Here is a 14272-nt window from a genome sequence, read left to right on the forward strand (position 1 = left end):
TTCTAATATGCTGATTTGGTGCTCAAGAAACATTTCTTATTTTATAATATAAATTGCTGTGCTTAATATATAGAACAGCATTTACTTGAACCAGAAATCTTTTGTAACATTCTTAATGCCTTCACTGGCACTTTCAATCAATTTAATGCATCCTTGCTTAAAAAAAAAAAAAAAATGTATTGGTGTGTATTGAAAAAATCCAAAAAGGCAGTGTTTAAACTTTAGATGACAACATAAAATACAAGCAATCAGACATATTCAAATACTCATGAAACACACAGATTTATGTAAAGACCATGAAGAACACTCAGATATGAAGTATAATGTTATGTGTTATGCGAAAAAGGACATTAATTACCAATGCTTTTGCAAGAGAATCTACAGTTGTGCTCAACTGTAAAGAGTCTGCAAGATATTTCTCATTATAATTGGATTTTGTCTCCTATTTTGTACCGCATATATACATATATATATATATGCAAAGACATGCACATATCTGTTATGCATCAGCATCTTCAGGGCAGTAGTAATTTTAAGATTTTATTTATTTGTAATGTGTTGTAACCTGTTGATGTTTATATTTGTTAATTATTGTTGTTGATCACTGAAGAGTTGCCAGAGACACAAAAATAATTTCCAAAAGGACAATAAACTAAACTAACTAACACTAGTCCACTTTAACAGCCTCATTTTGTTTAGAGTCATTCTCTTGCAAACTATTTTTTATAACTCAAACTTTCCAACTTGTAGATCTTAAAGACTGAAAGAGTGGTGGTGATGATGAAGTGTTCAATTATAGCCTACCTTTAGCTTTTTACTCTAGCCGATTGTAGTTAGGATTCAAAATTCATAAATGTTATTTGTGAAGATTATCTTGAACGTAAAAATCACAAACTTATTGGTTGCAGCACTAAAATATACTGCCCTCTTAAATGGCTTCAATATTCAATACTTTTTGTTATAAGCTTGTAGTGTAGCTAACTATGTTTTTCAGAAGGGTCTGTTAGTACCTTCAGTTACACCTACATTCAAGTAGATTTTTATAGAGCTTTTCACAATACCGTTTCAAAGCTGCTTTACAGAAAATGCGTGTTACTCTTTCAGTGTACTTTGTGATGTTATAGTTTTAGTGTAGCTTTCCCAACACTGGAGATTAGATCAATTCACATCAGTTTAAAAAGTCTGACTGAGTGAAGCAGTTTCGTACCGGAGCGTCCAGGTTTAGTAGCGGTTGGTGTTCCACCATTCTCACCAGTTAAGGAGCCACGGCTGGAATGGAAAGTTGGTCTTTTCAGCTTAGATGTGGAGCCTCCCTATAAAAGCAAAGAGAGAACGTTTATTACAAAAGGCCAGATTTGTCCTGTGTAGCTACGGATAATAAAACTAACAGATAAATCTGGTCAAATGTAGCTAAAAGTAACTGGAATTTGTTTTCTGGAAAAATCCAGCTACTTTTGGTTACGTTCTACCAGACTCTCTGCCAAGACCTGGACGATGAAAATCTGTCATCACATAAGATGGTTTAACAGAATGATTTCTTGATGAACATGAAATGAACTGAAACTGTTTCTCAAGCCAGCTACATCTGTCTGTTATCACACTGGAGACTAAGCTGCATAAGGTCACAGTTTACACTCTTTAGCAACATATAAGGGTCACAGAGTTGACTGAGCCATCTACCTCAGGTCCTTCCCAATTGTTGAGCTCAGGCCGCACTTAAAGCTTTTACTGTTAGTGTGTTAGCGCACTGGGAGGGGGTAAGTGTGTTACCTCATGCCCAGGGGTCTGGCTGTGCTCTGGGCAGGACTGGCACTTGGTTGATCAGGCCGCACTTAAAGCTTTTACTGTTAGTGTGTTAGCGCACTGGGAGGGGGCAGTGTGTTACCTCATGCCCAGGGGTCTGGCTGTGCTCTGGGCAGGACTGGCACTTGGTTGGTGTTGGAGTTTTACTGTGTGCCAGCCAGGGCTTGGCATAGCCACGAGATTGGGATTGGGAGGACTGGGAAATGCGGTAGCAAATAGGACGAGGAAGAGCCAAGTAGCAAAAAAGCAGTGGGAAGAAGCCAGGATAAATGGAAAAAGAGTAAAGTGGAGGGAGATGATGCAGCATGGCAGAGAATAGTGTTTTTGTAGGTGGAGATGAGAACAAACAGGGAGGAAGGGTGGAGGAAGGCACATTTTCCAAGCAAGGGAGGGGATAGGGACAAAAAGACAAAGAACAAATAAAAATCTCACAGATGACAATATGATTTTGACATGCAGAGACAGTAGTGATCATGTCCTGATCCCAAAACAACAATGTAAACAAACACCACAATCAGAGACACAGAGAAACCATCCACCAAAAAGGAGACACCACACTGCTGATTTCAAGACATCTTAAGGATTAGTGACAGACTGATATGTCGGCCTTAAAAAATATTTTATAACAATATACATAAACACACACACACTACCGTTCAAAAGTTTGGGGTCTGTAAGAGTTTTTTAATGTTTTTAAAAGAAGTCTCTTATGCTCACCAAGGCCACATTTATTTGATGAAATTGCAGTAAAAACAGCGATATTGTGAAATATTATTACAATTTGAAATAACTGTTTTCTATTGGAATATATTTTAAAATGTAATTTAATCATGTGATGGCAACGCTGAATTTTCAGCAGCCATTCTAATATGCTGATTTGGTGCTCAAGAAACATTTCTTATTTTATAATATAAATTGCTGTGCTTAATATATAGAACAGCATTTACTTGAACCAGAAATCTTTTGTAACATTCTTAATGCCTTCACTGGCACTTTCAATCAATTTAATGCATCCTTGCTTAAAAAAAAAAAAAAAATGTATTGGTGTGTATTGAAAAAATCCAAAAAGGCAGTGTTTAAACTTTAGATGACAACATAAAATACAAGCAATCAGACATATTCAAATACTCATGAAACACACAGATTTATGTAAAGACCATGAAGAACACTCAGATATGAAGTATAATGTTATGTGTTATGCGAAAAAGGACATTAATTACCAATGCTTTTGCAAGAGAATCTACAGTTGTGCTCAACTGTAAAGAGTCTGCAAGATATTTCTCATTATAATTGGATTTTGTCTCCTATTTTGTACCGCATATATACATATATATATATATGCAAAGACATGCACATATCTGTTATGCATCAGCATCTTCAGGGCAGTAGTAATTTTAAGATTTTATCTCTTGTTTTTGTAAAATGCTAAACATCATTACCGATTCTGCAAACGCTGTCTATACAAATGCTTGTAAACAAGCACAACTGTATATCTAGATAAACAGTGATTAAATGTTCAATTTACAGTTCAAATGTTTCGGGTCGGTAAGATTTTTAATGTTTTTTTTTTTAAAGAAGTCTCTGATGCTCACCAAGGCTGTTTATTTGACCAAAAATACACTAAAAACTTTAAAATAACTGTTTTCTGGTTGAATATAATTCAATATATATTCTGTGATGGCAAAGCTAAATCTTTTGAAAGTACTTAATGTTATTTTTGATAAATGAAATGCATCCTTGCTGAATAAATGTATTATCGTCTTTCAAAAAGAAAAATCTTACTGACCCCAAACCTTTGAACAGTAACATATGATACAAGTAAACTGTGTGAGACTGATTTTTAGAGATTTTTCATGAAAATATTAGTGTATAAGCATGCTCCCACAACAAACAGCAAGTACGGGTTATATCCTTATGGAGTGTAATATGGGGTCACTCACCCTTGAGGAGGCTGTGGGCGTTGCGGGTGCAGAGGGTAGAGAGGCGCAGCTGTGGGCGCTGTGCGATGCAGATGAAGATGAACGGGTGGGTGAGGCAGTGCGTGACGAAGGTTTGGATCGCCGCCCCCGGGACCGGAAGGCTGCCAGACCCTGCGTAGCTCCCTCTGGAAGAATGAACTTTTCTCGAAGCTCCAGGTTGGTACGTCCACGAGCTGCAGAAAATGAAAGGAGGAGAAATTAAATCAGCTGCTAGGCCGTAAGGGACGATGATTAGGCGGAGAGCAGTGTGAGTGGAGAGAGTCAGCACTTCCTCCGGCCCACTGCTTTGATTCAATGCAGACAGAGGGATCGTTTACCCACTTTAAAAGCGGTCAGTGTGCGTGGTGGACACGATGCAGGGGGTTAACAGTGAAGTGAGTCAGAGCAAGCATCTTCAAAACAAGAACTCACTAAAAAAAAAAAAGAAAAAAGCACAGCTTCCCTCAGCCCACCACGTAAAAGAGTGCACACGCATAAACAGCGTTGACAGATACCTGAGGGTCATGCCTGATAATGCTTTTAGCAAACACTGAAAACCAACGCAAGCTTCCATGGAGCATTCTCAATAACAAGACACCCAACGCAGCAGCCCTTGCACAACACACAGACCAGAGCAGCCAGCTGAGAGAGAGAGAGGGCTGTGCACAATGGCAGCAGTAGCTGTGGTCAGTGTTGGGGAGTATCTAACTAAAAGCACAGAAAATTCAGTTACATTTTTCAGTAGTGTTACAATAGGACATAGCATGTAGCCTTACATACGAGCAAAATGCAACAATCAAACACCACTCCCTTATACTGGGATTTTAGGTAATCGTTTAGATAATTCATTGCGCATTCATTCAGTCCCTGCATAATATTTTATGCCTACTGTTTTGTAGCAAAACATTTAATCAAATGCTGCTGTTCATCAATGTTTTCAACAAAGTTATATAAATGTAGGGTGTTCTGTTATTGTTAACTAAAAAATAAAAGTAAACTATAAAATTTTTTCATTAATTGAAAAAAGCTAAATCTAAATATTAGATGAAAAACTTAATGTTGCCTTGGCTAAAATAAGCTAAAGTAAATAGAAACATAAAAAAAAAAAAGACAAGCACATAACCAAATTACTAAAATGTAAAAAAAAAAAAGCTAATTAATTTATTAAAGCTATTAAAATATACATAAAAACTTTAGTAGTGTAAAAATAATACTAAAATAACACTGGTTTCCAATTAGTTGTATTTATTAAGCCAATTTTCCTCAAGTTTAGCAGGTGTCCTAACCACAGATGTAGTTCATCACATTAATCGCCAACCTGACCCACTAATATTTGACAACTACAAAGTGTCACAATTCTTTTGTCTTAATCCAGAACAGTGATTCAACTGCTGTATTATCTAACAAACGTCTTTTTGTGAAATGTTTTGCTTAAAAATGACCTTATCTATCTTTCTTAAAATAAACAAAAGCCACTTGATTTGACATTGCCATAAACTATCAGTGGTCAGTCACTTACATAGTTTGTGTCCTTAGCTACTGTTTTGGTATTAGTGTGTAGTGTGGCTAATTAATTTTTCAAAAAGTGTGATTTTACTGTACTTCAACTATAAATTATAAGTAGCTTTTAGCGTGGCAAGCTACAGTTTCAAAGTAGCTTCCCCAACACTGCATGATACTCACTTTTCCATCAAACCCAGTCAGAGCAGGGCAGTCGATAACTGCCGCACCATATAATTTCCTCCCCACAAACCTGGTGGGGCCTGTAATTCATTTCTCCATGAGTAATTGCTCTTCAAGAGTTGCTTCAAACAATATTAGAAACCCCAAGCCTGGCCACACCCTGGGTCCTGGATGCTTTTACACTTGCAATATTCATCCAGGACACACATGAAAGGAATCGAGTCCAGGCCTGGCCAAGCCTGGTTTGAATGGCTAGCATGATGCTAGCTGACACATAGACCTCACACGCTCACACACATACACTAAAAGACACAGCAGTGATAGGATGGACACAAAGCTGGACAAAAAGGTTTAGAGGCTCAGAATGGAATAGACAGACAGATGCCGTCAAACAGGAAAAGAGTTAAGAGGTGAGAAAGGAGAGAAGATGAGGTACCTCTGCAGCAGAAATAGCCAGGAGTGACCGTCACTGAGAGACACAAGAGACAACATGAAAACACGCATTCACACCATCCCACAGAAAGAGTCACATACGCACACTCACGTTCTGTTGAAAGGGATAGTTCACCCAAAAATGAAAATTCGGTCATCGTTTACTCACCTTCAATTCGTTCCAAACATGTATTAATGAGAAATTTAGCATATGTCAATCACCTCAAATTGATTTGTGTTTAACGTTACTGACGTTAAATCTAGCATTCCTCATTTACTTGCATTGTATAGAAGAGCAGCTTAAACATTCTTCAAAATATCTTCTTTTATGTTTTACAAAAGAAAAAAAGTCATACATGTTTAGAAAGATGTTTGGGTGAACTTTTCCATTAAGATCTCTTGCTTGGCAACAAAAGGGAATAAACTGTCTACAAACACCATTTTTGGAATATAAATATGCATTAAGTATCTCAAATCAAAATGCAGGAAGTTATGTAAACACGACTGAGCCAGAATTCTCAAAGTGCAACTGATTCATTATGAGCTCCAGGCATGAGGGTGGGGGCCGATTAGAATCAGTGTCACGGTCAGCAAAGCACAGCAAAGCAACAAAGAACCAGGTGTGAGTGAAAAAGAGGAAAAGAGAGGGAAACCAAACTAGTGAAAAAGAAGAATATCCGAACTAGAAGGAGAGAGAAAAACCCAACCTATGTGAGATGATATGGAGCTGCTGGAGTCAGAACGGAAGATTTTAAGTCCTGGATGTTGCACTGGGGAGAGATAAAGAGAGATAGGGGAAGGGGCAGAGAAAGAGAGAGGGAGAGACCTAAGGAACATGCACCATGCACTACAATTGTACAAAATAAAAAAGGAGGATGAGAGGGAGAAAGAGAAAGAAAGGGCCAAATGTGTAGGCCATGCATATAAAAACAACCACCATGGGAAAGAGGTCAGGAAGTCATAGGAAGTGATGGAAGATGAGATGAGCGTGAACTCAGATAGTACTGATAAGATGAGAACACTCATAGAAAAGAATGAATACATGAGTGAAAGATTATGAGATAAATGATAAAAGTATTGAGTGGAAATATGAATAATGCTGTGTCAACAACTCTGTCTGTCAGTGTTGAGCACTTCCTGGAATCAATTTCATGTCCCTAAAGAGCAAGTTTCCTCCAGCTGTTATGTCAGACTTACCTCGACAAGGGTCGTTCTTCACCAGGAATTCATCCAGTGCCATCCACCCTCCTCCAACTCGAACCATGACTGTACTGCGCAGGATTCGTACAAGACGCAGCTGCTGTGAGTCTCCGAACTGAGGAAAAGCAAAGGAAAGAAGAGGAAGAGTGGATAAAGACAGAGAGATAAAGGATTATAATTTCAGAATGTCTTTTAAAGGGCTAGTCCACCCCAAAATTCTGCTCATGTTGTTCGAGGAAAGAACGTGGATAAGAGAGGGAACAGGACAGACAGAGAGATAAAGGATTATAATTTCAGAATGTCTTTTAAAGGGCTAGTCCACCCCAAAATTCTGCTCATGTTGTTCCAGACCATTTTGTGGAAAAAAAAAAAAAAAGTGAAAATTTTTGAAGGACTTGCATTTGTAATACGATTTGCATGAAAGTTCCTCAAAATCTTTCCATTTATGTTCCACAGAAGAAGAAAAAAAAAACACTCAAGTTTGAAATAACATGAGGTTTAGCAAATAATCTGAATTACAATGGGTGAACTATTCCTTTAAGATCATATTCAAATTAGTTAATTATACTAATTATATTATGAAGCACCAGGCAAATCAAAGGAAATCACACTGCGACATGCAGCAAACCACGTTTTTTAAAATCTACATGATTAATGTTAAAGCTTGCCAAGTTCAAATCCCATCTCTACAATAAACACCACACCACAGCAATTCTCTAGAATTTCTCTTTTTTTACTTCAAAGAATTGCTTTGGTTGAAGGTTTATTTTCACTAAGTCAAGAAATCAGCCACTGGATAGTTTTCCTCCACCAAAAGCCAAAAAAGTCATAACAGAAAGCCCTGTAAATCTGAACCATTTCCTGATCATGATAAATCATTTTCAATAAAAAAACAAGCACATCCCAACCACAACACATAAGCTGAACCTTTGAAATTTGCCTCTGGATTTGGAAGGCGTATATAAATGCATTTAATATTTTGGCAATAGTACTGCATTTTTTGTCTCCCAGACAGGAAATGCCCACTGAGAAAGCAGGAAGGCACTAAAGAAATCCCCATTTCAGACAGCAGCCAAGAATGTGGGCTGTCCACAGGGAATTCTTAGCTAGTCCATGCAGAAACTGTCCTGTGTACTGATTTAGATCTGGCTGTCTGAAAAACCCCAGAATAAAAGACCAGCTTCTACAGTGGGAGCTCATGGGAACTGTGCAAAGGCAACAGATTTCAGAGAACATGCCACAAACACACTGTTCACTTTACCTGATTCCCAAGGAAGAACTACAAAAAGTCCGGTGCACATGGAGGAGGAATAAAACAAGAGGAAAGAAAAGAAAAAAAAAAGAGTGAAATAACAGATACAGACATAAACACATTAACCTTTTATTTTGGTATAATGATTCATTTCCTTTTAACTATTCCTAAAGATAGCATACAATGGAGGAAATGCCCATGGGGAGCTTGGTGATTTGTTGCTATAAGCAGGGTAGAGTGCTTGTGAATGGCTGCTTGAAAACAAACACAATGAGGCCACCACAGAAAGTGAAGTAGTAAAAAGACAGACAAAGACGGACAAACATCAGGGTGTGGAGTTAGCATTGTGGATCTGCAGCCTGTGCAATGCAATAAGTTAGTAAACGGTCTTGTCAAAGATCATTAACCAGTGGATAATGATGCTGAGGTATGAAAGACCACTCAGTGATCTTGACTGCAGCAGCCACGTCTGATGGGTTGATCATTAGTTGGGTGTGAAGTGTTATGGTGGTACTGCATACACACACAAAACTGCCAAGGCACCTTTATTCCAAAATGACCAAGTCATACTGATGTAACTGAAAGAGTGTGATGCTGGTTAGAGTCTTAATATTACAATGGCAAGCTCGGGTATGATCGGAATGAGGAGGTGTGGTGATAAAGCAGCTCATTTATGTACCTTTATAAATGTCATATTAAATGCATTTAATTCTTGCTTGATTATTACTATTGGGCACCCGATTCTCACCCTGTACTTGTTCTCTCCAATCTGCTCAACCTGAAACCTCTTGGCACACTTGCACTGGGCCACTTGTCTGGTGACCTGGGATACAAAAAATGTGGATTTAATTCAGCTTAAACACATCAAAAGTTCATTATCATGCCAAATCCACAACATTCGTTTTCTTGTCATCGTCCATACCTCATCTTCGATCTTATCAGCGTCTGTTGTGGGTCTGTAAGCATCTTTGTTAGGGTGCAAAGCAGCCACAAATTCATAGTAGTCGATGTAGCCATCACAATCACGGTCAAAGATATCAGCAACAGCTGTCATCTCCAGCTTGCTGGTAGGAAACTCTGCAAAAAAAAAAAAAAGCATAGTTAAAACTGGCATTTAGAAAAGGTACATGAAAACTAAGATTAGCAGGCAAGTCCATGAGGACGTACTTGATGCCAAGATGCCATCGATAAACTCTTGGCGAGTGATCTTTCCATCCTGGTCCTTGTCGATGCGTCGGAAGAAGTCCATGACTCGAGACTTCTTGTGGTTCATCCAGCGCATGTATTTCTTCCTCCACACATCAAAGTCAAAGTTGGCAAACTCTTTAAGCTGTGAGTGGAGAAAAGTCACGAGTTATTACTTCTACTGTTCAGTTTCCATCATTTTAAATCACTTATTTTACTACTATTACACAGAGTAAAATTAAGAGTAAAAAAAGAATAGTAATAATAATAATAATGTAGTAATAGATGCAATACCTCCTCTAGTCTGTCGAGAGCATCATTCAGCTTGCGCTGGCGATCAAGGGCGAGCAGCCACACTTGTTGCCAGTGGGAGCAGAGCTGGGTGAGGCGAGGGTTACCACCGGTTACCTGTACTGAGTGCTGTTGTTGCTGGTGTTTTCCTGTAAGGAGGGCACAGAAAAGTATGTTCAGAATAGCATACTACTGTACTAAGTGAATTCTGAGGTATATTAGTATGCATACTATGCACAGCATACACGTTTATTGTACATATGGGATACCTTAGTGACTGACTACACAATGCACTGTGCTTGACTTGACCTTAAATTTCTATTTTTCTCATTTGTATCCTTTATAATTGCTTAATCTCTTTCACATCCTATTTTTAAAACATAATAGGCAGTATACAGTATACACTGCACAGTATTAAGCAGTGAGCACAGTTATTGTAGCTCAAATCTACACTTCTGCTCAAAGGTTGCAATAATTGAAATAATATTTCATAACATTTTACTGTATTTTTAATCAAATAAAAAATAAATGCTGCCCAGCATAAGATACTTCTTTTAAAAACATTTTTAAAAAACCATACCAACCACAAACATTTGAACAGTAACGAATGTAAAGGTTTTGTGTTTGTATGCAGCATGAGTGCAGATGAGAATAAAGTCTCTTACGGGCCCCTCTCCTGTCTGACAGGCTGCTGGGATGTTCTGCTGGTTTCCTCTTGTATGTCTTTGTCACTTTGTCAACATCAGGCTGTTTCCGAGTCATTTCTTCCATAAACACCTGATGGAAGAATACAAAACCAATAAGAAACCTCTCAGCACTAAACAATGCAATTAATATTAAAAGGGCCCGCTGATGAATGGAGGTGTCCCGCTCACCTGATGCTCTGTAATTAGTGTCTTCAGTTGAGGAATGTCCTGGGGGAGTGGTTCAGTATCCTGCTGCACCAGTGTGGTCTCCGCCCACTGTAGCCATGACAACAGCTCCTCCAGTAGTGCAGCATTGTTGAGCAATTCAGTCAGAGCCGTCTCCAAGCGCTGCTCGTGCTGTTTGGTCCATGTCAGCACCTGTAGTGCAAATATTATAATATTACATTTGTATTATATACGCACTTCAGACATTATATTAGGTTGAGACATTTGCTTGACTATCATTTATCTAACTTTTGGCCCAGACAGGCTTCATACCTCTTCAAAACGAGCTCTGATGATGGTGATCCAGTGTTTGATGGTTGTGATGCAGTCTGGGTGGCACACAGCTAGGATGGCTTCACCCATGCCAGCAGCTTTATTGACATCCACTCTCTTCTCCTCCACTGTCTGCATGAAATCCCGGTGTGTGTGCAGTAGTGCCTGCAGCGTCTCTACCTCCTCTGGCAGGACGCCCCGGAAGCGCAAAGTTTGCTCTGCCTCCGAAAGCCACTCCAGCAACATCTGAACAGCTGTGCGGAACTCCTCTGCCTGCAGAAAAAGAGACAAAAATAGACAGTCAGAAGAAAATATTTACACTACTCTTGGTTTCATTCAAAACCTAAAAACAGTCAGACGTACCTGTTTGAGGGCCTGCTGGAGGCGAGTCTGTTTTGAAACAGACAGGGCACAGACTGTTTCCCAGCGGTTGCTAAGCTCCTGCAGTTGAACTTTGACCCAGGCGGTGTCGTCCCGGCCCGTCTCCATCAGCTCTCGGGCAGACCGCTTCAGAGCCTGTACACTACTGGTCCTTTTTCCCAGCTCTTTCTGGAAGACCTGAGGAACAATAAATAAAGCACTACTGCTTAAAACTCTGTCCTACACAGAAATGCCTAGTATAAGGTCTAATTCAAGCCTCACTGTGTAAGTGATGACACAATGTGATCAAAAAATATTGAGAAAAAATATTGAATATTAGGTAGTAACTTGTGGAAGCGGTTGCGGTAATGAGAGAAATCAGTCAATATCAAATAAAAATGTTGATTTAAAAATATGCACATTTTCACAATTTCAAGTAACTGTGCTTGACTGTTACTAATCAACTCTCCTAATGGTATTGACATCTTCAGACTATTGTGGTAATTGGTAAAAAAATGATTAAACTGAGTAAAATTGTACTACTTTAATACTCACAGATACTTTACCTTGTTATTAATGACTAAATAGGAAATTTGTTGACGCAAGTCTTTAAAAGCAAGGTTTCCTGAGAATCACCCCATTAGTACCTTATGGGAGTCCATTAGGTTGGAAACAAGATCCAGATCTCCATGGACAGGCTGGTCCTCTGCAAGCTGAGGTTCCACACGATATAGCCAGTCAACAAGTGCCTGGAGAGCCTCAGCAAACTGACCTGAGAACAAGAGGGCTTCCTCCAACTTGTGTTGTCTGAGGAGAAAACATTCCAAATTATTTTCTTTTCTTCACTTCATTCAACATTCAATCATTACCCAAATGGGTGAAGCCATATGGCAGAATTTCTCACCTCTCCACGCTCTTTCCACAAACTGTGTCCCATTTGTCACGGACCTCGCCCAACAAGTTGTCCAGTTTTTGTGTGTCTGCTGGCAGTGTTGCCTTGTCTCTCATGGCCTTCCCAGAGCGCACTGTGGTGTCATACACTGGCTGCTTGGAGCCAAGAGACTTCTGGAACTCCTGCAGTACAGTGATTAACAGATAGAGGGCATGAGAGACAAGTCTAAAAGTTTTCAACTTCACAAAGCATTTTAATGCATGCATGGTGCTGTACCTTATGTTTGGCCAGCTGGATTTTAATCTTGTCAGGCTCATTAGAAATTTCCAACTCAGAGTCCAGCCTGCTCTCTGCTTCCTCTAACCAGTCTGTCAGTTTCCTCCAGGCCTCATGAAACTAGACAAGAGAAGACTACCAACATCAGACAGAGAAAGGCATGAACAGAGCAACATAGACAGAGTGAGGTAAACCAAAAAGTACCTGTTTGGCTCTCTTGCGGGCCTCATCCAGGTGACGTCCTCGGTCTAGTGATCTCTGCACCAGTTTGTCCCAGCGGGCCTGTACACTGAGCAGCAGGTTCTTGATGAGAACCACATCCTGTTTGAGACTGGCAAACCGCAGCTGAGAGCCAGCTTTCTCCAGAGCCAGAACCTGCTCTCTGTGAGTGTTCACCTCATTCACAAACACCTGAAATATACAGGAATGAAAACAAGGACTTACGTTACTCAAAAGTATTAAATTCTTTTACATAAACAGTAGCATTATTCCCCTCTTATCAAAAGCAAAAAATATGTATACTACTTAAGCAAGTCACATTTTCTGACCAACCTTGTGCTCATCTATCTGGAATAGGACGGTGTCGAGAATGAGGCTGGGTGGCTGAGCCATGTTGAGAGTCTGCTCTGCCTGTGTCAGCCAGTTTATGGTGTCCTGCAGGGAGGTCTGGAATCCTGTCGCCAACGAGACGGCTTCCTCCAGTTTATCCTGTGGAAAGAGACGAACACACAGGCAGAGGCATCTTAGGATTGGGAAGCAGAAAAGGATACTTCATTCATCTGTTCATTAATGATCAAATCTGTTATTTAAACATGGATGTAAGGTCATGAATCTGTCTTTGGATCCCTCACCCTTCTGTCATCCATTTTGGTATTGAGACTGGCCCACTTGTTCTGTAGCATGGCCAGGTTTTGCTGGGTCTGGGTGGTACCAGGTCCTGCATCCTCCCCTCCTCTGGCCAGCAGAATGGACTCTCCCTGATCCAGTAGCCGATGGTACTGCTCAGTCCTCTGGGTCAACTGAGCCTGAAGCTCCTACAAACAGGAAAGAGCAGGATAAGTTGATTATATATAACTATATTAAATATAACTAACAGATGAAAAACTTTATCGAATATTAGAAATTTTGGAAACTAACTGAAATAAAATGTTTAAGTAAATTACTAAAACCAATAAATTAAAGCTAAATAGACATGACATAAAAAACAAAACTAATAAAAATGACAAAAGCACAAAATTACTAAACCTTAAACAAAAAATCTCATTCAAAATATTAAAATTCATTCAGCACTGTCAACAAATAACAATATAAAGCAATTAGGTTTTTCCTAATAGAATGCAAAGGCAGTATTTAACATATTACAAATGTTCTTAATTTCATGCAATTTCTTTTTTTCTCCCCAAAATTCTAAATAAATAAATATTTATTTGCTATAATAATAATAATAACAACAACAACATATAAAATAAATGCTCTAATAAGTTGCATATTTGAGAGTGGCTGATATCTAATGAGTGGACTAGAGGTGAACTCATTTTGTGTACCATGTGTTGCTGCAGCTGCTCTCTGGCGGTCTCAGGCAGGCCACCTGTGGGTTTGGCAGCGGACAGCTGACTCTCTGTGCGTCTGAGCCACAGCAGAAACTCCTCCAACTCTCCATGGAAACCCTCCGCCTGACACAGAAACCATGCAGGGGAAAGACAATGAGCTAATTGATAGGACACCTGTACTACAATATTAAAGAGAACCATTCTCG

The 14272-nt window shown here is 39.3% G+C and overlaps 1 protein-coding gene across 1 annotated transcript in view; it reads right to left on the minus strand.

The window, feature by feature from the left end:
- LOC107653864 (microtubule-actin cross-linking factor 1-like) overlaps window positions 1–14272 on the minus strand; it is a 92720-nt gene that overhangs the window by 3972 nt on the left and 74476 nt on the right. The window contains exons 72-91 of the mRNA XM_016440725.1: window positions 14061–14189; window positions 13368–13550; window positions 13069–13224; window positions 12721–12927; window positions 12517–12636; window positions 12253–12422; window positions 11996–12155; window positions 11352–11546; window positions 10989–11261; window positions 10680–10868; window positions 10470–10581; window positions 9808–9953; window positions 9496–9658; window positions 9251–9405; window positions 9077–9151; window positions 8338–8355; window positions 7074–7191; window positions 3744–3955; window positions 1886–1999; window positions 1208–1313 (exon numbers count right to left, since the gene is read on the minus strand). Coding sequence (XP_016296211.1) covers window positions 1208–1313; window positions 1886–1999; window positions 3744–3955; window positions 7074–7191; window positions 8338–8355; window positions 9077–9151; window positions 9251–9405; window positions 9496–9658; window positions 9808–9953; window positions 10470–10581; window positions 10680–10868; window positions 10989–11261; window positions 11352–11546; window positions 11996–12155; window positions 12253–12422; window positions 12517–12636; window positions 12721–12927; window positions 13069–13224; window positions 13368–13550; window positions 14061–14189 — 3001 coding nt within the window. The remainder of the gene's footprint in view (window positions 1–1207; window positions 1314–1885; window positions 2000–3743; window positions 3956–7073; window positions 7192–8337; window positions 8356–9076; window positions 9152–9250; window positions 9406–9495; window positions 9659–9807; window positions 9954–10469; window positions 10582–10679; window positions 10869–10988; window positions 11262–11351; window positions 11547–11995; window positions 12156–12252; window positions 12423–12516; window positions 12637–12720; window positions 12928–13068; window positions 13225–13367; window positions 13551–14060; window positions 14190–14272) is intronic.

This window comes from Sinocyclocheilus anshuiensis, unplaced genomic scaffold, assembly GCF_001515605.1.
Source record: "Sinocyclocheilus anshuiensis isolate Anshui unplaced genomic scaffold, SAMN03320099.WGS_v1.1 scaffold223, whole genome shotgun sequence".
Lineage (NCBI taxonomy): Eukaryota > Metazoa > Chordata > Actinopteri > Cypriniformes > Cyprinidae > Sinocyclocheilus > Sinocyclocheilus anshuiensis.